The sequence below is a fragment of the Toxotes jaculatrix genome, chromosome 21, assembly GCF_017976425.1.
Source record: "Toxotes jaculatrix isolate fToxJac2 chromosome 21, fToxJac2.pri, whole genome shotgun sequence".
Lineage (NCBI taxonomy): Eukaryota > Metazoa > Chordata > Actinopteri > Toxotidae > Toxotes > Toxotes jaculatrix.
The window spans coordinates 15,314,110-15,341,393 of NC_054414.1; the positions used below are offsets into that span (position 1 = coordinate 15,314,110).

Sequence of the window (27,284 nt, forward strand, 5' to 3'; positions counted from 1 at the left end):
TAGACTGTGTCTGTAAATAATCTTATAAAGAGTACAGTCTAGACCTGATCTATATGGAAAGTGCCTTGAGATAACCTCTGTTATGATTTCGCACTATATAGATAAAATTGACTTGACTGGTTTTGACGGTGGGAGCAGGTGCACTGTCATAAACATGTGACCAGCACAAAACTGGCCAGTTTTTTTGGGAGTGTTGTGCATGCTCAGCCTAACCCTAACCCTAATTTGTAAAATTGCCTGCACGTGTTGACTACTGAATGGTAGCAGAGGCCTACAGCAGATATTTAATTATGCGACAGTGTCTTGTGCTCTTGTGAAAAACATTGCTCTGCATGCAACGTGCTTAAAATATTATGAAAAAAGCCCCTTGTGCGTCATCGAGGAGCCTCTCTCGTCTCACTTGGACACATATCATTGCACACGTATAGAACGCTTGTATATGCACACATTAATGCACCATAGCACGCACAGATCTAGATAGGACATGCATTTAAGGTCAGTCATCAGTTTGTCTGTTGGTTGGTCCACCACTTTGGTCCAGACTGAAACATGTCAAAACCTTTTGGATGGATTGCTGTAACATTTTGTACAGACATTCATGGTTCCCAGAGGTTGTGTCCCACTGACTTTGGTGATCCCTGACTTTTATCCAGTGCCACTAGATGTGCTGATGTTTGCGTTTAGCTATCAAAGCCTCAAAGATTCGTTTGAATCTCTGTAGACTTTTACTTTCTACTGGAAGCTGTTAACAGTTATTTCTGCTGAGAGTTACAAACTGCATCACCAGATCAACTCCCCCTTTCATTGCAGCTGCCCATGAGGGTGGTTAATGACTGATGCAAACACAGTGGGCTTGTTCAATGTCTCCCACTTGACTTCCCCACTCTCTCTCCCCTCGCATGGCTGTGTCACTCACTCACCAGATCAGGGAACTGCTGATGACAGCAGGCATTGCAAAGATCCTTTGATCAAGCCACAAAGTACAAAAACTGTAACACTGTGGTCGCTGTACAAAAGCTAATGAGTGACCAGGCTGATGCACTTCATATCTGCCAGCTTATGTTCCTGTAAACCTAATAAAATATTAATATATTTGACATAGCAGTTGTTTATTTTTATGCGCATCTTGTTTCGTCTCATTTTTATTGTGTTCAGTTTAAATGTTATAATTTCTATGTGACCTTCAAGTGGTTGTTTGGTCTGAAAGTAATACTACCTGAACTTGCAGCTGGGGAAATAACTAACTAAAATAACTTGATCCAGTCAAAGGGCCTTGGTACAGTACCCTTTTAGTTAGTTTAATTTTAGTTTTAAAACGTTTATCATAATTAAAAATTGAACACAGTTATTCACATAATTAACACATTTTGAGTCAAAGCAAAAACCAAAATGTAAAAACTTTCAAGTTGTGGTTTTGCAGGTTGTTATCTGCTGGACTATTTCTTGGCAGAGTGCAGTAACTTCCTGCCTTTGTACAGAACCAGGATGAACTGTTTCCCACTGTTTCCAGTCTTATGCTAAGCCAAGCTAATTGCCTGCTGTCTTTATCTTCATATTTACACAGCAGACACGAGAGTGGTACTGATTTTTCTCATCCAACTATCAGCAGGAAAGTGAATGAGGATAGCTTTACCACTTGTTAAACAATTAATCCAAAGTGAGATGTCTTGTAAATAAGATACATAAGAACATAATGCAGTTTAATTCAATTAAAACCTTTGTGAAGGGAGGATTTTAAAGCTGATTCTGAAATCAATGATGCACACTCGGGAACGCGCGCTGTCAGCTGCATAGCACGGGCGCGCGATTCCATTGGTCCTCCTCTTCCGCGTGCGTCCCGAGGAGCTCCCGTTGCCTCCCTTGGCTCGTGCTGCCTTTTAAAGCAAACGGACGCAGCATGCCATTCCCCACTCGGCCAGAGGACGGGACACGGTGAGGAGTTGCTGTGTCGCTCATTCTACCCCCCTCTCCTGTCGTCACCCCCATTGTCCTTGTTGTTTAGTTGCCTTTTTATTTGTTCGTTTACACGGTTAGCTAGTTTCAGTCATGTATCGGTATTTCGGGGAGCTGCTGAGCCGCTCTGCGGGTAGTGCCCTGGCCTCGGGGTGCGTGGACTCCGCTCTCCCGGTGTCCTCGTCCCTGATGCGGGTCCGTCACTATGCCGACGCAGCGGACAAGCCTGACGACCCCAACTTCTTCAGGATGGTCGAGGGCTTCTTCGACCGCGGCGCAGCCATCGTGGAGGACAAGCTGGTGGAGGATCTGAGGACCAGGGAGAGCCCCGAGCAGAAGAGGAACCGTGTGCGGGGCATCCTGCGCATCATCAAGCCCTGCAATCATGTCCTGAGCGTGTCTTTCCCCATCAAGAGGGATAATGGAGAGTGGGAGGTCGTGGAGGGGTACCGCGCCCAGCACAGCCAGCACAGGACACCCTGCAAAGGGGGTAAGAATTGAGCCAAACCTCCCCGACCGGCCTCTTTGACGGCTAGCTGCCAGCTACTTAGCACTAGTTAGCAGCAACGTTAGCTACTTAAAAGCACAAAACTCAAGGCAGCTGCTGCCAGCAGCTGCAACTGTAGCTTGCCGCTACACGCAGCTACACTATTTTTATTTTTAGCTAACCAACGTTGCATCCGTGTTTTTTTTTTTTTTTTTTTTAAAGTAGCTGCTCATTTGTTTACATGAGATTGCTTATGAGACTTTTTTGTGCAGTTTACAGTGACCTTCCTGGTCACCTGTGGCTGCAACGTAACTGTTGTTTGTTAGCTTGAGTGCCGGCAGCGAGCTAGCCGTTAAACCTCTGTACCTGTTTTAAACTGTAGCCATCGATCTTTGATGTTACCATTCGTCTACAGTCATTTTGCCATCAGTCTCCAGTCTTTTAATCCATTGGTTTGATCTGGGTCAAAACTTGGATGGATGGATGCGCCATTTTATTTCTTGTTATCATCGATGTGGTCTACTTCTTACTCTGATTTTGTGTGTCAGGTGTGTGAGGTGATGGAGAGGGCAGCCCACAGGTGTCATGTCATTGAGCCTTTCAGGGCTTTGCATCTCCACATGCGCTGCACAAAACGCATGGTTGACCATTAAAAACCTCGTGCAGTGTTCTGTCATTTGATTCAAGCAAACAGGGAAACCCGGGCGAGTGCCAAAAGCAGAGAAAAATTATGTGGTCCTCACCCATTATATAGACAAATCCTCTGTTTAAAGGAGCTGTATGTGCAGTTTGTCAGGCCAGGGTAGAATATGCTATGACAGTGACATATGCCCTTTGGTTCAGAGTTCAAGGTTCAAAGCAAAGGCATTATGGTCTACTGTGGCAGTGCATTCTGGGTAAATTGTGAGTGGAGAGATATGATGTATAGGAATACAGGGGGTGTGAGACATGGGAAGGGGGTGGCTGTGTTTCCAGGCACTCCTATTTGTCAGCAGTGTGACAGGTGGGGGAGGGCGCTGTGGAGAGGAGGCATTCTCAGAAGAAAGAGACATGCCATTCAGTCAGAGGGCATGTTCGAATGGTGTGGAGTGGACGTTGGCCTGGTATTAACACTATGAAACCTTCCACCGCAACTGCCTGATGAAGTCATGGCATTTTTTTATATCACGCAGATAAAATATCCATTACAAATTTCTCCACTAAAGAGTAATGGATCAGTGCACCTATTTATGAATTTGCAGCCAGTCAGCCAGTTGTCAGAGAGAGATCACTTAGAGAGGCAATATAGGTAAAATCAATAACACTAACGTCATTGCCTCTGTCCATCTCAAAAAAAAACCCAGAGGAGAGCTGAGCTGAGCATCACCTCAATACAAACCCATATCAAGACCCTTCTTGGCATTAACTTTTCAATTCCAGACTCATCGACAGCTTTCTGCCACAGGCTGTTAGGCTGAACCAACCACAGACATTTCCACCAAATACAGCTAAACGGTTCTCTGTTACCCGGCGCTGGCACTTTAAACACAGTGACAGTCTGCTTCTAGGGACATTTACATTCACTGACAATTCTCTTGCACAATGGGCATCTGGCTATAGGTTTGACAAGGGGTGGGTCTCAAGGGTCAGAGGGAGGGGGTCTGTTTGCAGGGATCGAATGTGTTTGTTTTTTTGTTTTTTTCAGTACTTGTATTTATTACAAACTTAATTTCTTTGTTTCTACCTTCACTCTCCTGACCCCAGGAAACACTGTCTCATTTTGCCTGCACTGCAGTTGTATGTACAGCAAAGTGACAATAAAGACTGATTTCATTTTATTTTATTTTATTTGATTTGATTTGATTAACAGGCCTCTATAGTGGTAATATTACTAAAAACCTTCCTCTCTCTCATATTGCTTCATTCAGATTGAAGGAACAGCTAACCAGTGGTTGCAATGATAGGACTCATTTAGATTTAGAGGCATAAAACTGAGGGAAAATGTTATTGTGATAAAACTTTATTGCTCAGCCTGTCATTTGCAGTTGAAATATCTCATAATAATGAAATATAACAAAATATAATAAACATTCTCATAGGAATTCCTGTGAAACCACAGCAACTATTAGAACTGAACTTACAATTGACTCAGGAGTCACTTGTCTCAGATATTGACTTGACCTACACATTAAAATGTTCAGTTTACCCAATTTTTATTTAAGTGTTTATTGATTCAAATGGCCCAATAAACAGGTCTGGCAAGTCCCTCATACTGTATTCCTTTGTAAACTGGAGGAATAGGAGTGAAAGCTGTTATTTTTCAGTGGGTTTAATCATTGATATAGTGCATAGACCCTTAGCTATGTTCAGATCAAACTACAAAGTTCAAAGCCTGTCTTTTTTTGTGTGTTCATGTGCTTATTCTTTAGCTTTGAGAGTCACACAGAGGAGCAGCTACTGGATAGGGCTACACTTCGCTCCAGTGACTACTGAGTGAGGGCCTTAACTTAGGAACATCATGTGGTGTGTAGAAACTCTAGAAAAGAGTTTATAGGAATTTGTCCTGTTGTTAAGAAATATAAGACACTCGAGTTTTGTTTAGTCTGCTAAATAGTCAGCACTCTTCTCCTTTCTGTGCAGAAGTGGACTAAATCTGTGGGATATTTCTTGTCACTGTTGTCACATGGAAAACCATATGAGTGTAGCAGTTTGTCAATGTTGCATAGATACATAATAAAGGTTAAAGCCATTCATCAGAAATAATTTGTCCACTACTCTCATCTTTCATGGACAAGTTTATTTTTTTTAATTTGTGGATTATTATTATTGCATCCAGACAATTTCAACATCTTTTTACACTTCTGGAGAAAAAAATGCCACTACCATTAGTTCAGCTTGTAATACCATGAATAATTATCAGCATAAATGAAATACCACATGCAGACATGCAAATAATTCTGGGTGCACTAAATAAAGTTAATAAGAAGAAACAATTTCTAATGACGGGAAACATTCACGATAAGGCAAATGCTCTGAATAATTGAAACAAGTATTTAAACAATAATAATAAAAAAATATATATAGTCATTTAAACCAAACTCACCATTATTCAAGCAAAAGCCTCAAAATGTTCAGTCTATGTGGCAGGTTGCCTTAGACCCAAGAGGCTCCTCGATGGAAAGCTCCAACACGTCAGGCCCTCTGTGGAAACTCAGCTGCTCTGACTGCTGCAGAAACTCTAAATTTCAGCATGGGCTCAGTTTATTTCCAAAAAATCTGCCCTCCATTTCAGAGGAATGTGTTTACAGTTATGTTTTGATTCTTGTTGCTGTACTGGGTTGTTGTTTGGGTGGATAAATGGGTGGTTGGATGGGGGATGGTTAGGCAGCCAGGGTTTTTTTCCCCCCTTTAATTTGATCACAGAGCTCAAGATTGTCCTCTGTCGGCCCGAGGTAACTCAGATGATCTGTGTATGAATGGAAAAGCAGACAGAGGGGGAATCACAGCAGCTCTCTGAAAGATTGAGCTTTGTTTTTAGGTGGGCATAAACTGAAGTCATTAAGTGGCATTTAAAGATGACCTGATCGTGGGTGGGATTTGTGCTTGCAGTTGAACACACACAAATAGACACACAGTCCTGTTATCTCCCTAATGGACACAGATTCTGCAGTCTCCTCTTTGTGCTGTTTGCCCTTGGCTTTCTCTGTGTAAGCTAACTCTGGAAATGCTATATTTGGTATTGCTGGTCAATCTTGCACACACACAAGCACACTGTGCCAATGAGATGGAGTAGTGAGACAGGCAATCTGGTTGGAGCAGCAGCTGGCTATATGATCTCATGTAACGTTGTACACGGGCTGGCCCCACGCGTTACCCTGGCAACGGTAGTAAACTCCAGACAACAGGAAGAGATGATTGCAGCTTGAGGGCTGGGGTCAGAATGGAGGGCTGGGATTGGTTCACTCGGCCTCCACCCGCCCAACACTGTTACTGTGACAGACACAGTCATTGATCTCAGACCTGTTCATGTGGTCTGGTGTGGTTGTAGAGAACATGCACTTCAGTCAAATATCAACAAAATAAAAATGTTAATGTGTGTGTTTTATCATACAAATGTCACCATGTTTTAAACTTCCCCCTGTATATATGCGTGTGTTTTCTCAGGTATCCGTTACAGTACAGATGTGTCCGTGGATGAGGTGAAAGCCCTGGCTTCTCTGATGACCTACAAGTGTGCCGTCGTCGGTAAGTTTTAAAGTCTAAGCTTTCCACAAAGACTCTTGGTGGTTATCCCTGATCTCCTCATACATATTAATAGTGTACCTCTTGTTGGATTTTTGGACATGCAACAATAACAGAGGTGATCAGACTTTTGTTTTGCCCCTGTCTTCTGATTACACATTAAATATGTTGTTCTGCATGTGTATCTTAATGTCTCGTGTGTTGGCAGAAATATATGTATGTCCCTGTGGTTCTTAAGCTGTATTAATTTCCTCCAGATGTACCATTTGGAGGAGCCAAAGCTGGAGTCAAAATCAACCCCAGGAATTACTCTGTAAGCCTTCTAATGTCAAATCTCCTCCCCCACACTAACATGCACATGTAGAGATACACAGACATGTTTAACTGTGTGCTACGATGCTTGTATGAGAGCACTTAACATTAACAAGGCTGGAGGGATATCAGTTTTTCTATTTCTCTTTCTCACATCCAAACAAACCCAGAGCATGATTCAGTCACATAAGAACGCAAAGGGCAGGGCTGCAGACTCTCATCCTTTCATGTGGTATTCGTTCATCCACACAGCGAGGGCAAATAATTAAAAGGAGAGAGGTTGAAATGTGAAAGAGATGCTTGTTTGCATTCAGCTATTGAAGCAGATAATAAAATGTGCCTCTGTATCTTCCTCTAGTTTGAATTCTAATTTAATTTTCTGACCAATGACCAGATAAATAGTAAATGAGTGTTGTTTGGTTTAAGTTAAATGTTCTTATTCTGCCCTGCCTTTTAATTTGATTATAATTAGAGATTTTAGTCTGTGAGATAAACAGATTGAAAGGTCACTTGTTGCCTGTGAGATCAGAGTTGACTGCAAGGAAAACCTAAACAAAAGCTTGACAGCCTGAAGCACCTTTCTAAATATCTGATTGAAACTATTGCTTTATATGGAGGAGACACTGTTTGGTTTGCGGGAAGTAATGTAACCAAGGCGACTGCATGTTTTTCTTAAACTCTGCTCTTTCCATCTGTTGCAGGATAATGAACTGGAGAAGATTACCAGGAGATTCACTATTGAGCTGGCCAAGAAGGGTTTCATTGGTGAGTTTTTGTGTGTGAGTCTAAATTGACAACCGTTAAACTTGTTACTGAAAAGTTTAAAACATTTTGTAAGTAGTTATTTGTTGCACTGCTTTGTATTTGGTTCATTGTCTTTGGTGCTATATGACTAAGAAGCTGTAGTGATGGATATTTCCACTCAGAGGAGCAAACATATCCTGTCACGTTTAGCTGTTTATTCAAGTTGGGGTAGCTCAGGGTGTGCCTGTGAAAACTAAAGAGGGAAACAATTCATCACAGTGGAAAGGACAGGGATCGAGAGAAAAGTTCAACTTGAATCAGATGTTTACAAGTGGATAAAGCAGAAATAACTTATCTCCTAATGTGTATTCTGTATGCAGCGGTGGAAGAAATACTCAGATCCTAGTAGCAATACGACAATGCAGAAATACTCTGTTACAAGATAAAGGTATCTTTCAAAATTTGACTTGAGTTTAAGTATAAAAGTATTAAAATGCAGGAAGTTACAACATACAGTGATTCAGCAGGTAAACAGCCCCCATACAGGCTACTCCTTCACCCCTGCATGCATGCATGTTCATGTTTGTAATGTGTTCATTTCAAACACAGCAAAGAGCAATTTCACTCATCAGTTATGTGTATTTTGACATTTTTACATGTGTTTAGACAGCCTTACTTGTTTGATATGATGGGGTTTTATACAAGGGCCTTCACTAGTGAATTTTTTATACACCCCGGAGGTAAAGCTGTACCCACTGCACACATCACTGCCCTATTCTGTGAGTGTAACATGGTCAAACTGCCCGTATTGAGAGATTCGGTCATCCTTTTCTATGTCTCAGTTGCCCCATCCCCCATGTCTCTGCATGCCAGCTTCTGTTTTTGGACCTTGTTCCAGGATACAGGATCCTTCAGGGCACATGTATATATGACACAAGGACACAAAGCTTGCTGCTCACATTTCCCCTCTCATACAAATCTGTATTGTCAGTGACGTAGCATTCGTTCAGATCTTTAGGCTCGGCAGAGCATGCTTTACAGAACTCTCCCACTTTTCCCTCCCTTCCTCATCTGTATGTCTTTGTTCACCAGGACCTGGCATCGACGTCCCAGCCCCAGACATGAGCACAGGAGAGCGGGAAATGTCCTGGATTGCTGACACATACGCCAACACCATCGCACACACTGTGAGTTCTCAGACATACAGAACCAATCTGTCTGACTTGGCTGGTTTTTGGGATGAATTTTAAAATAGGCCAAATTAAACACCAAGAGTGACTCACATGTAAACCATGAACAGTGGTTTCCTGCCTCTCCCTTCCCAGCCGACCACGACAGAAACATTCCTACTCTCTCCAAAGCAGCTTTACAGACTGAGGCTTTTGTGTGTGTGCTTGTGTTATCAGTTAATCATTCTCCTATCAAAACCTGTTAAACAGGGATTATTTGACTAAAGATGGAAAATATTTACCCATGTGTGTGTTTAAGTGCGTATTCATGTGTGCACTGCAGCTATTGTAAGATCCAAATTGTCAGAAATGATAATGGTCAAAAACTCTCAGTTGACCTTGATTTTAACTGTTTTGGCCCTCAAGAGAATCCAGATGATTGTGCCCCAGACATGAAATGGATGATCGTTACAACTAGTTGATGGACACAAAATGCTTATCCTGGAGAAATGCCAACTATTCACTGGCTCCAGTTTCTGCACTGGGAAGATTGGCTTGGTTTTGGGGAACTACACAACCTCTTACTGTGTGTGTGTGTCAAGCATTCAGCATCATAGTTGAAAACTGAAAGTGGTGCACAAAGGGCCTCAGAATGCAGTACCACTGATGGCCACTAGATGCTAGTTTTTAAAAATGTCACTGTATTGAATTCCCTTCAAAAAGTAGTTTCCTTTTGAAATATAAGAAATTGTTTCCTGCAAAAAAGTACTGGGTTCGGTGCTATTTTTAATACTTCTAATGGATATCTTGGTGGCAGTTTTGAGAGTGATTGAAGTCTTTTCTGTCTGTTAAGCCCAAAAAGAAGCTTCGATAACTGTGCAACAACACCAATACTGTGTACGTAATTTTCTACGATTGAGTTTATGAGGTCTTATTTTCTTTGCGTGTGTGTGCAGGACATCAACGCTCATGCGTGTGTGACAGGAAAACCCATCAGCCAGGGAGGTATCCATGGACGTATCTCAGCCACTGGTCGTGGAGTTTTCCATGGCATTGAGAACTTCATTAACGAGGCTTCCTACATGAGCATGCTGGGCCTGAGCCCTGGCTTCCAGGACAAGACCTTCGTCATCCAGGTACACACACACACATACATGGTTTGATCATAGCAGAAACCTTTTGCTCAGGAGGAAAGAGACCCTGCATGTACCGCAGATATTTGCCCACAGATACTCAAAGGATTTAAGTTTTCATTTGACATCACGATGAGGGGGTTTAGAGCTGCGTCTCAATCAGCAACACGCCATCTGTTTTAGCCTGGCTCTGATCTCCTCATACCAAGCAGACAGCAGTGAACTAAAGGAGCCTCCCTTCTTTATTCATGGGAAATGATTCAGGAAAGTGGAACTAATTAAGTCTTTTGGGAGAAATGAGCCTGCTCTGCTCCTCTAATACCTGCATGCTGAGCTTATTGAGATTCAGCTTGAGATCAGTGATGTCACTGAGCTCTGTTTTTTTTTGTCTTAGTGTCAAAGATGAAATATAATCAGTGATATATCCTAGACAATGAAAATGCCACGTTGGAAAAGTCTTAAACAAAGATGCAATGGAGAGAGTACAAAGGTCACTACTGATTTAAACTGTGAATCTGTTGGGGGGGAGGTGGAAAAGTCAAAGAGCAGCATTCTCCCTGACAGTTTCACTTCCACTTGCCACATGGCAGCTCCTCACGTGTCAGGGACACACACACACACACATAAAGACACGCTGACAAATGGCAAGGGAACCCTTAGGCACTGGCCTTCACTGCTTTCATAGAATTCTTTCTATAATTACGTATATAAGTTTTTCATGACCGCAATATAATCTGGTATTCTTGATTAACAACCCTGTATATTTGTTTTACTCAACACAAGTGCCTGTCAGGACGACTGCACCTTCCTGGCACACAAAAGAGGATGTGATCATACTTTCATTCATGTTATGCTTGTTCTCTCAGCAGTAATACATAAATAATAAGAATATGATGATTGAGAGATGATGTTTGTGGAGGGGTTATTTGAGTGATGATGGGGTAAGGGTGTCACTGAAGAGGTGACGAAGCAGTGACAACAGCTGAATCGTGACGTGAATGTTCAAAACGCTAATCCCTCTGTGTGTGTGTGTGTGTGTGAGGATTATGTTGTACAGAGATTAGATTTTCTTAGAGATCTAGTAATGAGAGAGGAGAGAGCAGATCTCTAGTACGGTATCAAGATCAAAACGGGTTGATGTTTGTTTTTACTCCCCTGTCACGTCACTGCATTTAATTTACATTTGGAGATTCTATTCAACATATAAACATTTTTCCTCTAGATTTTTATAAATAATTTCTAAAACATGTACTGTATTTAGTTATATATCATTAAAGCATTATCATGTTAAATGGCACAGTTGATGAATATCCATATCACCTACTCTTAACTGGCCACATGGGGGCAGCAGAGTATACAGTTTAGTTACATGGACCTGAATTGTACTTTATGGTTGTGTAAAATGGATATAACAATTAAAAAAAAGTAATGTTCACAATTGATGTTATTTAATGATTTAAAGGTGAGGGATGCTGGACCGTGGTGATTATTACCTTGCTGTGACCTTTCACAGGGTTTTGGTAACGTGGGTCTCCACTCCATGAGGTACCTGCACAGGTTTGGGGCCAAGTGTGTGGGCATCGGTGAGATTGATGGAGCCATCTACAATCCAGAAGGCATTGACCCCAAACAGCTGGAGGACTACAAACTGGTACGAGCTCAGTTGCCTTCCCCTTCCCCTTTTTTCTTTATTTCATGTATTTTTTACTCAAGAGTTGTTCTCTTTTCTCTTTATTGATCTGTTTTTCATTCCCAAAATACATCAATCCATTCATTCTCACTTAACAATATTATTATCATACTTTTTTTGCTTCTGGAAATACATATTTTTCTAATCTTCTGATATTCTTCTCTGTGTTTCTCTGCACTTTCTACAGCAACATGGCACCATCGTGGGCTTCCCAGGAGCCAAACCCTACGAAGGGAACATTTTGGAAGCCGACTGCCACATCCTGATCCCTGCTGCCGGAGAAAAGCAGCTCACACGTCATAATGCCCCCAAGATCAAGGCTAAGGTAAACACCCAGTTTGATTTACCCAAAGTGCTGTGCCTTAATTTGTCCTTCGGATTGAAATGAAGCACTGGGCGACATGTGAAATGTGTGTTGGCTTTTTGTTTGTTCCTTCTAGATCATTGCTGAGGGTGCCAATGGTCCCACCACTCCTGATGCTGACAAGATCTTCCTGGAAAACAATGTCATGGTTATTCCTGTAAGCACACACAATGCGCACACACACACACACACACACACACACACACACACACACACACACACACACACACACACACACACACACACACGATGTGGACCTCTAAAATTAATAAGTTCACAAAAACAATTCTTTTACAGTTTATTCCAGTGTCTTTATTTATCAGAACAATCATGTTCATCCATAATTAGAACTTAAAAAACATTTTTGCAGTACAGAGGGAATTTGATAAAAATATTTCCACACAGAGGAATGAAGATTGTTCCAAACAGGCAGATGTCTGAGTATGTGGTGTCTCATGCTGCAGGACATGTACCTGAATGCTGGTGGTGTAACAGTGTCTTATTTCGAGTGGCTGAAAAATCTCAACCATGTCAGCTATGGAAGACTGACCTTCAAATATGAGAGAGACTCAAACTACCACCTGCTCAGTGAGTACACGACTGCTCTGTAATTCCTCTATAGTTTGCAGACAGACTATAGTGTGCTACGGTCGTAAGACACCGTCAGAAGATACATCATCATCATCACATTTCTTTACAGTTGATTATACATTTTGTTGTTAAAGAATTGTTAAAGATGTACAGTATATGACATGTAAATAAAAAAATATTATTGATTTTACAGCCCAGTCACCTATTCATGAAGGAAATAGTAGGAAAAAAGTTTTAATTGGCAGCCGTTTACTGTATGATCACCCACATTTCCCTTTTTTTCTGGTCTGTTTGACCTGGCAGGCAGACAGACAGACAGACAGACAGACAGGGCTTGTCTTTTTATTTAGGGGGAGGGTTTTTGGTCCCTTTGTTCCCAACCTAAACAGGATTTTCTTCTCTTTCTTCTCTGTTTTCTTCTCTTTCTTCTTCTCTTCCGTCAATGGCGAGTTGTGCCATTTGTGTAGCCATATTTAACATATCAAATTTCTTTTCGAATTCTGTCAGGTTTTTTTGTGTGCCTTGTATCACAACCTTTCCACTAGGGTATATACCTACAGTGCCTCCGTGAGGCAGTTCAAGTCTGATAGTGACTAGTTCAGTTTCACTGGTCCCAGTATAGTCAGCCAGTATTGCATCTTTCCACTCATTTGGACGCCTTGTAAAGAAAATGAGGTTGCATCTTACATCATTTCTTTTAGTTTCCTCAAAGAGAACATCTGGTTCCTCTGTCAGAATTCTTTTTTTTATTTCTTTCTTTCTGTCATGTTCTGCTCCTTAAGGGTATTCAAACCTTCTAGCAGTCATCTATAATAAAACAAAAACATGTTAACAAGCTACTGATGAATGGTACAACACATTCAGTACTTAGGTTTGAGATGGTACCTTTTTTGTGTTTTTCTCTTGGTGTTGTGATGCTCTGGTCTTCTGTCTGGGATTGTTGATACAGCTGCTTTGTGAAGGCACAAGAGGCAATCAAGTCTACCTCCCCTGTGTCACTTTGTCCTGTGTGAAAACTTTAAGTTTAAATGTGACCCTTCTTTTACTGCTGCAAGTATTCCAGTTCGTTTCAGTTAGCTCTGTGTTTGCTGACATAAGTTCTGAAGTCTACAAGAATCATGAGCAACTTTTATCTTTTAGCTCTTGCCTAGCAGCACGGGATACCTGGAGGTTTGAATCACTAACAAGGCTTCTAATGTATTTTAAATGCAAGATTAATTTGTTTTTAATATAGCTGCAGGAAAGAGAAGAAAATCACAATAACAATTCAGCCAACACGAATTTGAAGTACAGATAAGTAGATGAATTCTTACCAAATCTGTGGCAGGCAGAGTCAGTGAAGTTGCTGCTCTGAACAACCACGTTCCCTTTTCATTTATATTTTCTCTCTTGGTCGTACACAACCAATTAGGAGTTGGCAGAATCATTTTTTCACCATGTATGGTAATAGGCGTGTCAAGTTGTAAAAGTAGATTAACCGGATGAATCATCAAGGTGTCATTACTTGGTATGGAGTCATTTATGGAGAAACGAAAGAGATGTGTGTGATCTCTTTAACTTTTCCTTTTCCTACATTATCTCTCTCGTAGTGTCTGTGCAAGAGAGTTTAGAGAGGAAATTCGGCAAGCAGGGAGGACCCATTCCCATTGTCCCTACTGCTGACTTCCAGGCCAGAGTTGCTGTGAGTAACACGTGCTGACACGCACATATCCAAGCACAGACTGGTGCTGATCAGTACTGAACTGATGATACTTTTGGGAGTTTAAGACATATCAGGTCTGTTCTGGTAAGTACAACTTCCAAGAAATAGCCATATGCTCGCACTCTAAAGGCAGACACTGTCAAAAACTCTCCCCCCGTCCCACCTATTCGGCTTTTATATATTACCAAACTATCGGCCACATAAATAAAAGCATTACAACCTGAAAATGCTTACAAACTGTTTATTGTATATTCGTATGAAACAGCAAAAATCACCACTTTCTCAATAGTAAAAGCATGCAACCAAACTAATGTTTGCTGTTGCTAATAATTATACATTTGACTCAGTTATTAATCATTTTAGCACTGCTCTATGTACATACTGTATAAAAAGTGTCCATGAGATTGACATTTATCTTTCTTTGCAGGGTGCCTCAGAGAAGGATATTGTTCACTCTGGATTAGCCTACACCATGGAGAGATCTGCCCGGGTAAGTGATCGTGCAAAACATCACACAGACCAACCTGTTTTACAGGTACCACATGTTGTACAGGAAAACTGAAACGAAACAAATGACTTGCGCTTCAGCAGTCTGAAAATATCATAATCCCCATCCTTCTGTAAAGCAGGAAAATTTCTATCAGCCATTGAAAATACTGAGGAAATTTGTAACAAAACAAGTCAAATTGAACCGTATTTCACTGAGTTATGTCCAAGAACATGAACTGCATGTTTCCTCTGAAATTTACATGATATTTTTGATGTGAAAATGACAGAATTTTTAAACCCACAAGGACAAAAGGCTCTTCCATTGAGCCCTTGAGTTGGGATGGGATGGGCTTTGCCATATTTTCACTTTATTGCCATATTGTCTTGATGAGCTCCAGCTGTCTAATTCTCTCCATCTTCCACATGTTGCTTTACTGTTTATATGAAAAAATCTTAATAGCTTAAATCTCAGACTCATTTGTTGACTGTGTCCACATGAATCAGATTTGAGAAGCACTTGTGTTTGTATAGTTTGTGCACTTATGTTTTTGCATCTTTATACTGTTGATCAAACAGGATCATAATGTTTTCTTTTTCTGGTCAAAAATGGTTTTATAGAAGAGGAAACTGTTTCTAGTGTTTAACTGTATTCAGTTCGATTTATTTAACGTAAGGTAAAGAGGACATCAAATCTCATCTCAAGTCTACTGATGCACGTATTCAGCTTTGACAGATAATATCTCATAATGAGTTATTGAGTGTAGCCTGATGGTGCTGTTGACATTGCTGTCAGCCAACAAGTGTAACGTTTTCTCTTCTGCCTTTTTAGCAAATCATGCGCACAGCAAGCAAGTACAACCTGGGTCTGGACCTGCGGACGGCCGCCTACGTCAACGCAATTGAGAAGGTTTTCAAAGTCTACAATGAGGCGGGGCTCACCTTCACATAAATGGCCAATCACGTCCAACACTTCCTCTCCCTCACCCTCCACCCTCCTGCTATTGATCACCCTCTCCTGCCTTCTTCCACCTATTAAACAGCCTTCAGAACATATCACTGTTTACCGCTGCTCTTTGGCTCTTTCACACACACATATACAGCGACATGTTGGCTAGCCTGGTATTTATCATGTGATCTTTGTCTTGCCTGCATCTCTTTTTAAATATTGTCCTGTTCTTGTTTTTGCCTGAGGTTATCTTGAGGAAAAAGAAAATAGGGAGTTATATCCTGAGTGAGAAAGAAACACCCTGTCCCTCCCTGAGCCCTCATAAATGTTCATGATGTTGATGTATGGCAGCCATGTTTAGAGCGTCCTTTTTTTTTTGGATCGCTGAATGCACGTGTGACCCTCCTGCTGTGATTGTTTCAGTTGTCAGCACTACAGATGCCTTATTTTAGAAAGAGGTCTGTCCCGAAGGGGGGAGGACTACTTCAGTTTAACTTTAATCAAAAGGGATTTAACTTCATGTGAATAAGAGAATAGTAATTTTATTACTCTTGAGTTTGTCTTCTCATTCTTTAAGGACTTAAGAAATAGTAGTGAAGTTGCCAAGACTCAATAGTTCAAGTTCAAGACTCAGTAGGTGTTCTCCCATTCCTCGTCCCGCCTTCCTTTCGCGTTGCTGTCTCTCATCTTAAAAGCAGCTTCTCCCCGATTCCTCCACTGGCCAAGAAAAGGGAACAGGGAGGGTTCACGGTGTCACTGTGGCCGCCCTGTTCCCTGGTCTAATTGTCCTCAGTTTTAACCGTCCAGTTCCTCAACATAGAAATCGTTTTGGAGGAAATTACTTTTTTTTTTTATTTTATTCATTTTGTGGAAACCAATAAAATGTTCAGAAAAAGACTGAACAGTGTGTCACATGAGTTTATTGTAATACTATACTATCACAAATTTGGCAGACTGTAAAAGCGTTTAAAGGTTTGTGTGATCGATGGATGTTTTCATTTCAGAAAAGATAATGCAACATCTCGGTTAACCAAATTACAAAAATTTGCCATGACAAATGTACGAGACAATGTCCTGGCAGTAAGTGGACTGGTTGGTTTATGGGTCTCAAAGTAAAACATGATGAAGTTATCGTGTCTACCTGATAAATACTTGTAAGCAATAGTTTGCCACCCCCTCCCCAGTGGTCCACCTCTTCAATAAATTCTTGACACAGTAGCTGGATTTCAACAAAACCTTTTTAATTTCACTGGTACTGTTTATAAAATCAGCGAGTCTGCTTTGATGCCAACTTAAACATGGTGTGTGGTTTGTGTTTGTGTATTTGAGGTGTGATTGTGTATTGTTTAGAGTGTGGTGTGTGAGTGTGTGTTGGTACGTGTGTTGTGTAGTGTATGGTCTATGTGTGTGTGTGTGTGTGTGTGAATGTCAGATTGCTTGATAAGGCAACATGCAGTCATCAGTTTCCATTGGCCTCAAAGTAAAAACACACAAACCTGCACCAGACACAAACACACACACACACACTTTGCTGGCTGAACCTGTTCTATGTTAACACACACATATACACAGACACATACAGTGCATACAGACACACACACTGATGCCGGGCAGGCGAGCAGGGAAAGGTGGCATGACACTGAGTGACAGGAGGAGGGAATAATCTGATTGGCTGACAGTGAGTGGGAGCTTCGGGACAGCCAGGGTTCAGTCTAGTTATTGTGAAATAAAAACTACCCTAAGAACAACTACACACCTCAGAATTCAAGCTGTGCACAGAACTAAACATAAAGCTGATCAACGATGAAACCTTCATTCTGCTGCCTGGTTCCCTCACTGATTGTTTCTCGTCACAGAAATCTTCAACCCCTTAGACGGATTCTTCCCTTTTAATTTCCTAAACGTATTGTCCAGCATTTTATGCACATACCCCCAAAATTCATCCTGACATATTTTTGCCATTTTTTTTCCTTCAGGGCTTAAAATAAAGTTCTGTAGGTTTGAATTGAATTTGCAATGACTTATTTTCTGCCAAAGTTAGAACAATGCTGGTTATTTTGCACAAGAAACACTGATTTGGGGCTGAATTGGAACAGAAAGTCAGGAGATATCAGGGAGATATCATCCATGAATCAGTCAAGATTCAGCAATCAGATCTGCTTTTTTTGCAGGCAGATTGGCTCCTGTTAGTCCAATCTAACCACGCCAACAGTTGTTATTAAATTATAGTTAATATGTTCTTTCTTCATTCTTTAGCTCTGCTTATTTAGCCGTAAATAGGTAAAGTTATAGATAAAATCTTTGAAATTTTGATACTGAATCACAACTGTTCTTGTTTTCATGCATCACAGCTGAGAAAGATGAGCACTATGTATTGCTTCTTGGTTAATGTCACTTTTATGACCCTGTTTCTAAATGCTGAGGCGAAACACACACTAAGCCATACAAAGCTACACAGAACAGCTGCTACTCTATAGTTTCAACACGTGACAAGTCATTCTACACACCTGTTCATGCAGTCTACTGTAGCTAACTAACTACTGCACATATAACAGAGTGATATCTGCCATCAATGCACAATTCCCTGCGAAAGCCTCCTGTTTTTTTTTTTATTGTACGCCAGCAGCTACACATGCACACACATATTTAAGCATGGACACACAGGCACACAAACAGCAGCTCACACACCCTGTCACACCCTGCCTCACTGCCACAGTGAGTCTTTGTCTTTGACTGCAGAATACCAGCTTTTCCAGTCATCACTCATTTGCCCAGGTTGTGCGTCTGTGCTGGCATTTAGTTAATGTACTGTATGTGTGTGTTTGATGCATGTGCCTAATGAAGGTGTGTCTCTTTTTGTTTGTGTGTATGTGTGAGTGTTTGTGTGTGAGGTTTCCCAGAAGGTAGGCGTTGGGGCAGTAACGATATCAGGGTGACACTAACACAGAGGTGAGGTGAGGTGAGGGTAAGACGGGCCGTGGAGGAAAAAGCTACAGGCTGCAGAAAATCGGGGGGGGGGGGGGGGGACAAGAGGGTGAGGACAGGTGGCAGAGGGTAACGAGGAGGAAGGCAGAGGGGTGGATAGGGTCTGAGGTGGGGCATCCGGAAGAGTCTGTTTTAGTTGATTTTGGTTCCGTAAAGTCACAGAAAAATATGTTGAACATTTGGAGTCTGGTGCAGCGAGGCGAGGGGAGCGGGGGCGGGGGATGGGGACTTCTGGAGACGATCTGGGAGGGGGGTGGGTCCTGAAGACAACTAATACCCCTGGAAGGAAGGAAAGGAGGAAAAGATAAAAAAAAATATGTGTCAGTGGTGGACAAAGTATTTTGATTCTTGATTTGAGTAAAAAAATAATAATAATACAATATAATGAAAACGGGCAGTACCTGAGTATGTCAGTGCTTTACATAGCTATGTGTCGACTGTAATTTGATCTGACTAAGCTGCTGTTTGTAAATGATCGGCTTTGCTGTAGTTCCAGCAGCACTCAGACCTGTTTTCTTACCTCTCCTCCTTCGCCACCCTGCTCCATTCCCCCATATTCTCCCTGTATGAGGAGACAGAAGGAGTGAGAATAAATTAGATACAAAAGATGGTGGAGGAGACTTTTCTGAGAGGATGAAAGGATGAGGTGATAGCAAGGCGGAGGGCCATGAACACCAACAGCCACCTATGTAGCTTTTGTTTTTTTTTTCCAGCTCTGGTATATCAAAGCAGTTAAGACTACAAAGACCATGCTGTACAGTTGCCTCAATAACTATTATCATGCGTAAAACACTTCCTAGGGGGATTGGTTAGTTGATTAGAGCTTTACAGCATGTAAGAGTGAGATAAAACCTCTACCTGCCAGGCTCCAGGTGCCTGACGACCAGGCCTCGTTCAGCCTGAGCAGTGCATGAAGCTATTTTGGTGCATGCCATGAATAATGTATATTCACTGGCTTGTCTGAGGTGCTGGAGATGTGGCTAAGAGCTTGCACGTCACTTAATGCTACATGGAGGAGCTACATGGTTAGAAATGAGAAATTTTAGTACTTATTGTTGCCTAAACCATGTGACCAAGTGAGCATCTGAGAGGGCAGAAAAAGTGCTATTATATGTTTTTATGCAGTCCATGTTGTTCAGTGGAAGCTTTTATCTGAAACCAAAATACTGCAGGAATTTGTTCATTTTAACCCGGGAAGCTTCTGTGTCTCCTTTCCCCTCTTGATGCTCACTTAATCTGTTGAGGGCTATTAGCTAATATACTCTGCGTTACCTATTTATTAAGTACACCTTTATGATTTCACGTACTCCAGTGAAACAATCCTGCAATAAATCCTGCCTCATAACATGATGATTCTGTTAAAAAGGCAGATTCATTGCAGGTTTGTTGGATTGGATTGTACAGGTATGACTAATAGACTCATAACTTGGTGCAGGTAGCATGCAGAGTATCCCCTCTTTGTCTCTCCTTCTCCCCAGCCCACCCTGGGATGACCTATGACCCCCACACATGCTCTGTCCAATAGGCACCTCATATACAGGCTCCTCCTATCAGGAAAACACAGATGAGACAGTATAAACAAGAAAAAGTGAGAAAAACAGAATGACACACAAGACAGAAGCATTGCCACAATATCTTAACAAAAGAAGCAACACACGACACAGAAAACAGAAAGACATGCATGAAAGACACAAATGTTAGATGCTCTTACATCTAACATTAGAAAAGGAGGTTTGACAACAGACTTGGCTGTCAAATTAAAATTAAATTCACCATTTTAGGCAGGTAAATACAGTTTTACATCATTGTACACTGAATATCTTTGGATTTTGGAAAGTTTTTTTTTGACATTTTTGTGTTTAAACAATGATTCAAGTGTAAAAAAAATAAAATAAATAGTAGACAACTGATAATGATAATAATCATGCATTATAGCCCTAACTGATAAATGCAGAATACATAAAAGTTTTAAATTATCACAAGATGTAAGAGCAAAAAGAGGTTGTGTGTGTACAGAGCTGTACAGAGGTAAAAGAGATTTCTTTGACAAAGGGCTCTATCTAGTGGCTGACCTCAAACCAGCTGTCTTCAAAAGATCATTCAGTATCAGTTTAACTTCCGGACCTGAGAGTCTCCTCGGGTCCAGAAGTTTGTCTGAACCTGAGACATCAATCCTGTCTCAGATCTACATATTTTTGTGATGTGCTTGTCTGTGGAAGCCGTTTGTGTAACCCAGTGCTGCCCTGGTCACTGACCTGGTTGATCATCCCGGTCGATGCGGCAATGTTCTCAACGCCCTCCACAGTTGCCTGCGACACCTCGTTGGTCCCGGCAACCGTTGTGTCTGCCACAATGTTGGCCTGATCCACGGTCCTATTGGCCACTGGGAGGCAGAATGGAGGACGGTTAGTCGTGAAGCTGACACACACTGTACCATGTGTGACCTTGGTACTCTCTACATTACTTTGTGATTGTTGTATATTTTTGTGGTCTCACGTGTGCTAACTGTACTGTAACTGCGTTTTAATCCAACATTTCCACAGATTGTAGCTGTGGATGTCAGCTGGAAATCAGGACTGACTGTCTCAGATGGTTCCATGGAGACGTTCAGGGAAGCGGATGCATTTTTTTTCAAGGTGGGTCATTTAACCAGACGTCCATTTGATAAAATAACCCGTTAGTCCTCATCCTTAAAGTGTTTTCTCTTATAAAACTGAAAAATACCATTTGAAAACACTGAATAAATCTCAAATTTGTGTCTCTTGTCCAAGTACGTTTTAGAGTGTGGTAGCTTCTTTGCCTCACTGTGCTGTGCAAAGTCTGAGTGGGCTCATTACTGCCCCCTGAGGTTGGAAACACCCACTGGTACTTTGCTGTTGGTGATAGCTGCAGGTGGAATGGGTGTTTTTTCCCCCAACGACCACAGGGGGCAACAATGAACCCGACAAATGACTCAAATGTGAGATTTATGCTTCATTGCAGGTGTTTTCAAACTGTTTTTTTTTTTCTTTTAGTAAGAAAAAGACTTCACCATTGAAGACTAATTGTTTTGTCATGTATATATCTGGTTAACCTCCCCACCTCTGTCAAAGAGCAGTGCTCATAATATAAATACTGGATTTAAATGCTGGTTTTCACTCTGATATTCATATGCTGTGAGATCACCAAAATGCTTCTGAAACTGCTGTAGAATAACAGGTGAAACACATAACATCTGCATCCCCCTCCCCCAAACCCCCAGATTTGGGTGAAGTTTATGTGACAGCTGTGCTGAGGTCAAAGAACTTTTCTTACCTGTGTTTACTGACGACACAACTCCCTCCTTTGTCTTACTGCCTGAGGATCAAAGAGAGGAAGATTACAATCATGTTTGTGCATAAAACTCATGTATATAACTAATGTTTCCTACTTTCACTCATTTTTTACATTCCCTTGTTTTTTATAGCTTGACTTTTATATTTAATTCACAGTTTTTGTTGATATATTTTTGGTTTTGTTGAGTATTTTTGGTCTTCTAATCAGTGAAGTATATTATACCTCACTGGTGGTGCAATAAATGTATTAATCATTGAGAAAGGAAAAAACTTATAATACAATATTAATGCTGAACATCATAATTCTATTAAATGAAAAGGCTTCTCATTAAGTCACTGTAATAATGTGATAGTGTTTATCAGTTTTCACCCATTTATTTGACTTTTACTGTGATAAAAATATTTTAAATTGCCACAGTGTCAGAGAATTATTGCAGAAGTTGAGAGTTATATGATATTTTTCAAGTATTTCTTCTCCGCTGTTGCCCACTCTGGGCATGACCTTCCTCAGAGTGTCAGGTTAGCAGTATCCATTGCTCGTTCTAAAAATAAATTTAAAGACCTACTTTTACTTATGCGTTTTGGAGCTCTGTCACACGCAGCTGGTTTGCACAATTTTTGTGTTTTATGGAGATGTTTTTGTCAGAAACATCTTGTGGACAGTAGCACCGCTCTGTATTTCCCCTCTTCCCTCACCAGCCCTGTGCTCATTACAGAATGATCCCAAGCAGATTAAATTGTGGTTATATAATCTGCCAGAGTGAGGGATGGGACAGAAATATCTTCTCTGAAAGAGGAAAGGGAATAATGGGAGGAAGGTAGAAACTAAGGAAGGAGAGAGGAAGAATAAATGTGAACAGTAAAATGTGCATTGTTTTTCTACACAGATGCAGATGCTGCCATTTACAGTCTCCGGCATCCACCCGTCCTCTCTGTGTCTCCTGCTTTCCTCCATCTCTCTGCACGCTCCCCTTGGTACATGAGCCACGTGCCTGAGTACTGAGCAGCACTGCAGTACAGCCCAACACACACTCACGCACGCACACACACATACACACACTGCAATGACACAGCTTCTTTCTCTCAGCCAACAGAGGGAGCCCTGCAAGTGTCACTGCACTTTGTGACTGTTGGCATGTAAGCCTGTGGTAATCTGTCTTTCACCATCATACAGAACAAACTATGAACCATAGAAGAGTGTTTAACTTCTGAAGGAACTGTTTACTTCCCTTTTTTCATGCATATGATCAAAAAAAAAAATCCAGCAGAAGCTGATGCACAGGACGCTGCTGAGCTTATAACAGGAACAAGAAAGCAATAGTTGAAACAATCCTGATAATAAATGATAATCCCGATCAAAAGCTTGCCTCAATAAATGAAGATTGCACGGATTAGAGTGTGTGAATGCTTTTTCCTATAATGAAATAATGTATTAAATGCACAAAAATATGACTTTAGTTGGAGGATTTGTGCTTTAGCAGTCCTGCTGAGGTGAAAGCAGTGTCCTGTATTTAATGAAAATCTTATCAGTATATATATATATATATATATATACACACACACACACACACACACACACACACACACACATAAGATATGATGTCTTTCCATGATAAGAAATGGAAAGACATTTTTGGTATAAGGTTCAATTGATTCAACCACAAAAATGTACTGTGTTTAACTGAAATGTATTAACAAAACATAGGAAATAATTATCTATAATTTAAAACTTAACAGGTTTAAAACTTTCTAAAAAGAGCCATCTAAATAATCATGTAAAAACACATTTTTTGGAGCTTTTTGTGGCAGCTGGTGTTCAGTGACTGGATTTTTTTCTTTGTTATTTAATCATAGAGTACGTTCTGCTGTCTGTCCAGGTTTGGCCTGTGTGTCAAAGCGAGTGTGCAGACCTTGTTACTGTGTACCCACGTTCACATGCTGACGTATGCACTCTGCTGCAGGCAGATACAATGGTTCATCTGAGCCATTGACCCTCCTCACTTCAGTGATCACATCCCCCCTGTAATCTGTATTTCCATGTACCCTCTCCACCCACCCTCTCCTTTACCTGAGCTTGTCACCCCCCCCCCCCCCCCCCCCCCCCCCACTCTCTGGAACTTCCAGGTTTTATTTTCTAGCGAGTCTCATCCCCCCAGCTCCTCCATTATCCCTCCATCACTACATGTCACCTATCTCTCTCTTTCTGTCCCTCCATCTGTTCACCCAGGAGCCACGAGACCAGAGGCTCAAAGCTTTTTCTGACATAACACCCCTCCCTCCTCTCTCTCTCTGTCTTTTCTCTCTCCCCATCTCTTCCCCTGCATCTTTCCATCCTTACATCTTTCCCTGGGATGGGTGGGTAGAGGTGGGGGGTTGTTTTAAGAGCTGTGGGGGAGGAAGGTGGTTAGTCATCAAAGCAGCATGCACTGGCAGGCAAATCCAGTGGATTCGTGAGGGGGTGGGGGGCAAATTGCTGCAGTGCTCAAGTGATCCTTGCCCTGTCTGCCTCACCTCCCTCCCTCCCCCTCCTCCTTTCCTTCGTCACTTTTTCAGCTTCTGACATTGAGTCTTGCACACATATATATGTATGACAGTTAGTCAGGAGAGTGATGAAGAGATGGACTGCAGACGACGACATAGACTTCTTCTCCTCTAACTCCCTCACCCACCTTCTTAGTTTTACACCCCCACCCCTCCCTCCTTCCCTCTCAGGCGGCCTAAAAGCCCAGTACTCGGGATAACCTTGAGATGTGACGCAGTTGCTGCTTGAGCTAATATAAAAGTGCGGGAAACTACAGCAGGACCACACAGCATCAGAGCATTTGAAGTTATTTAAAGTTAGTTATTTAAAATGCTCTGTCCTCATATATTTGCATTTTTAATGTGAATTTATGCATTTATTTTAAAATATATGTGAATAGAGCTAAAAAATGCATGGGAGTCTGTTAAATGTTGATCAGCTCTGTTCTGAAATGAAAAAAATAAGGCAGATAAACATGCAGAGTCTCCGGGGTCTTTATCACCGGACGTCCCTGTGCACACTGCTCCACCAACCACTGAATGTGAATAAAATAGGGCAGGTGATAAAAGCCTGAGGCAGTGCCATCACAAGATCCTGCAGTATCACTCCTTTCTCCTCTCTTCTACTCTTTCTCATTTCTCTTTCATTCTTTTTTTTTCCAAGACAAACCAGTACCCCACCAGTTACTATCCTGCTACCCAGTCACAACTTTTTCCATCATCTCTCTCACCATCTAACCCCCCTCCTCACTCTAGCAGACCCCCACCCTCTGCCCTGCACCAGTCCTGCAGCAGTACCCTGCCAGCGCTCACTCCATCCCCTCGTTTCTGTCTTCCTTTCTTCTTCCTACTCCTCCTCCTTCCTCTGTTCCTCTGTTCTGCTCCCTTTCTCACAAGTGTCCCAGACATGGACACCCATGGGACCACACCTCAAACAGAGCAAAAACACATAATGCAACCAGACACGCTAAAAAATTTGCCCCACACAAACTTACCAACCTTCCACAGACAGGATGTGCAACGTACCTACATACATTACCCCTTCCTTGGTCTTGGCTGCTGCCTCCTCCATGCCGGCTTTGGTCTTCTCTGCAGCGGCCACCACTCCCTCCTTGGCCATGGAGAACCCCTTCATCAGTACATCCATCTTGGGTGATGAGACGGCTGGGCTCCCCTGTTCCAAACGGGCCTGGCTGGCTGGCTGGTGCTTACAGTGAGTGTGCAGAAGAGATGATGTGAGATGTCAGAGTGTGTGTGTCTGTGTATGTGTGTCTGTGTCTGTGTGTGTGTGCGTGTGTGTGTGCCTGCCGGTGGCTCCTCCTCCCTTTGGTACTACAACAGAGGGCTGAGAGGACCGCACAGCAGGGCTACAGCACGCAGACTGAAAGAACGAGGGGGGAGGAAACAGCCGGTATGCACGAGATGGAGGGAGGAGGAGGAGGAGAGTCAGCCGGATGCTGCAGCATTTTCAAGTCATGCTGCAGCCCCGCCCCTCAGCCATCCCTCCACTCTCATCCATCTTTCTCCTGATGACTCTCACTCATGCTCAACGCTGCCTCCAGCTTGCTGTTTGCATATATTTTGATTGGCACGTTGCTCTGGACACACCTTTCTAGATGCTGAGCTTGTTAGCACTGTTACATAACCAGCAGAGCTTCAGCAATGGGGGAGAAGAGGATTTTTTATGCCTTGTGAGATTTTGGCCTGTAATCTGTAATTGCATTACACATCTTATGCGAAATATTTTCCTTCTTTCTTTTTCTGATGCTGAGAATTTTTTGCTTTGAGTAACCAGTTGCTTATATACTGTATCTCAGTGGTTTGTATGTATTTATTGTGAGCATTACTCTGAACTGAATTACGCTGAATTAAGAGAGACAAAGAGGGAACCTGCAGCCACTTTTATTGTTGTGAGCGGAGAGAAAATGCTTTGTCATCTCCACCGGAATGACTCACAACTGCTGCCCTCCCTCCTCTTCCTCCTCCTCCTCCTCCTCCTCATGGTCCCGTTTCTGCCAAACATGCCAAGTCAGCAACGCAGCAATTCTGTGAACGGTTTTGATATGACAGCAGCTTCATTTTTATATGTTCATTTTTTTTTTTTAATCAAAAGGGGTCACGCAGAGAGAAATTATTGTGGGCAAAAATAAAATGTGCTGCTGCTGTAATAACATTCTTGGCATTCCTTTTCTACACCACATAGGTGATTTATTTGGAACACACTGATCCATGAAGTGCTGTTTTGCTTTGCTTTTTTTTTTTTGCAAAGAGGAGGACGTCTCCTCTGTCTCTGAATGTGCAGAATCCTGCTGCCCTCTGGTGATCACAGGAAATTTGACATCATGACGCAGCATTGTGGCTGTAGGCTACTGATGGTTTTTGACATTTGAAAGATAATTTAGAATTTTATTGGTCAAATTATGAGCTGTACAGTCATCAATTGAAGAGCTGATTTTAATTTTTTTTTTTTTGTGCTTTTTTTGCCATTAGATGCTCTTTCTGAATTGGCGCCCTGTCTGGTATCCCAGTGGCACTGGAAGTGACAGTAAATATGAAGAACGTCTCTGTCAATCATGACACCACACCATGCCATCAGTTTTGATTCCCATGATAGAGAGTGACACACATTTCATATGTGAGTTTATAACAGTTCACTCAGCTGTA

At 41.8% G+C, this 27,284-nt stretch overlaps 2 protein-coding genes and 1 long non-coding RNA gene across 4 annotated transcripts; 1 reads left to right on the forward strand and 2 right to left on the reverse strand.

Moving 5' to 3' along the window:
* The first annotated feature begins 1,850 nt into the window (after positions 1 to 1,850).
* On the forward strand, positions 1,851 to 16,703 carry glud1b (glutamate dehydrogenase 1b). Of its 2 annotated transcripts, none has more exons than XM_041066744.1 (13): positions 1,851 to 2,443; positions 6,584 to 6,664; positions 6,919 to 6,974; positions 7,675 to 7,738; positions 8,810 to 8,904; positions 9,843 to 10,022; positions 11,533 to 11,670; positions 11,897 to 12,034; positions 12,150 to 12,230; positions 12,538 to 12,661; positions 14,254 to 14,345; positions 14,794 to 14,910; positions 14,958 to 14,996. In XM_041066744.1, the coding sequence occupies exons 1-13, from the start codon at positions 2,047 to 2,049 to the stop codon at positions 14,988 to 14,990; spliced, it is 1,596 nt and encodes a 531-aa protein (XP_040922678.1). In that variant the 5' UTR covers positions 1,851 to 2,046; the 3' UTR covers positions 14,991 to 14,996. The 2 variants fall into 2 exon arrangements, with proteins under 2 accessions (XP_040922678.1, XP_040922677.1); XM_041066743.1 differs by lacking the exon at positions 14,958 to 14,996 and adding an exon at positions 15,685 to 16,703 and having other exon boundaries at positions 1,854 to 2,443; positions 14,794 to 14,856.
* On the reverse strand, positions 13,426 to 14,028 carry LOC121201105. Its single transcript, XR_005896597.1, has 3 exons — positions 13,978 to 14,028; positions 13,550 to 13,669; positions 13,426 to 13,471 (listed from the first exon to the last, which is right to left on the reverse strand). It is a non-coding gene; the product is annotated as an uncharacterized LOC121201105 (long non-coding RNA).
* Positions 16,704 to 17,066: 363 nt separating the features above from the next.
* Positions 17,067 to 25,875, reverse strand: sncgb (synuclein, gamma b (breast cancer-specific protein 1)). The gene is made up of 5 exons (XM_041066745.1): positions 25,647 to 25,875; positions 22,081 to 22,122; positions 21,042 to 21,169; positions 19,307 to 19,348; positions 17,067 to 19,065 (listed from the first exon to the last, which is right to left on the reverse strand). The coding sequence occupies exons 1-5, from the start codon at positions 25,765 to 25,767 to the stop codon at positions 19,057 to 19,059; spliced, it is 342 nt and encodes a 113-aa protein (XP_040922679.1). The 5' UTR covers positions 25,768 to 25,875; the 3' UTR covers positions 17,067 to 19,056.
* Between the last annotated feature and the right edge of the window lie 1,409 nt (positions 25,876 to 27,284).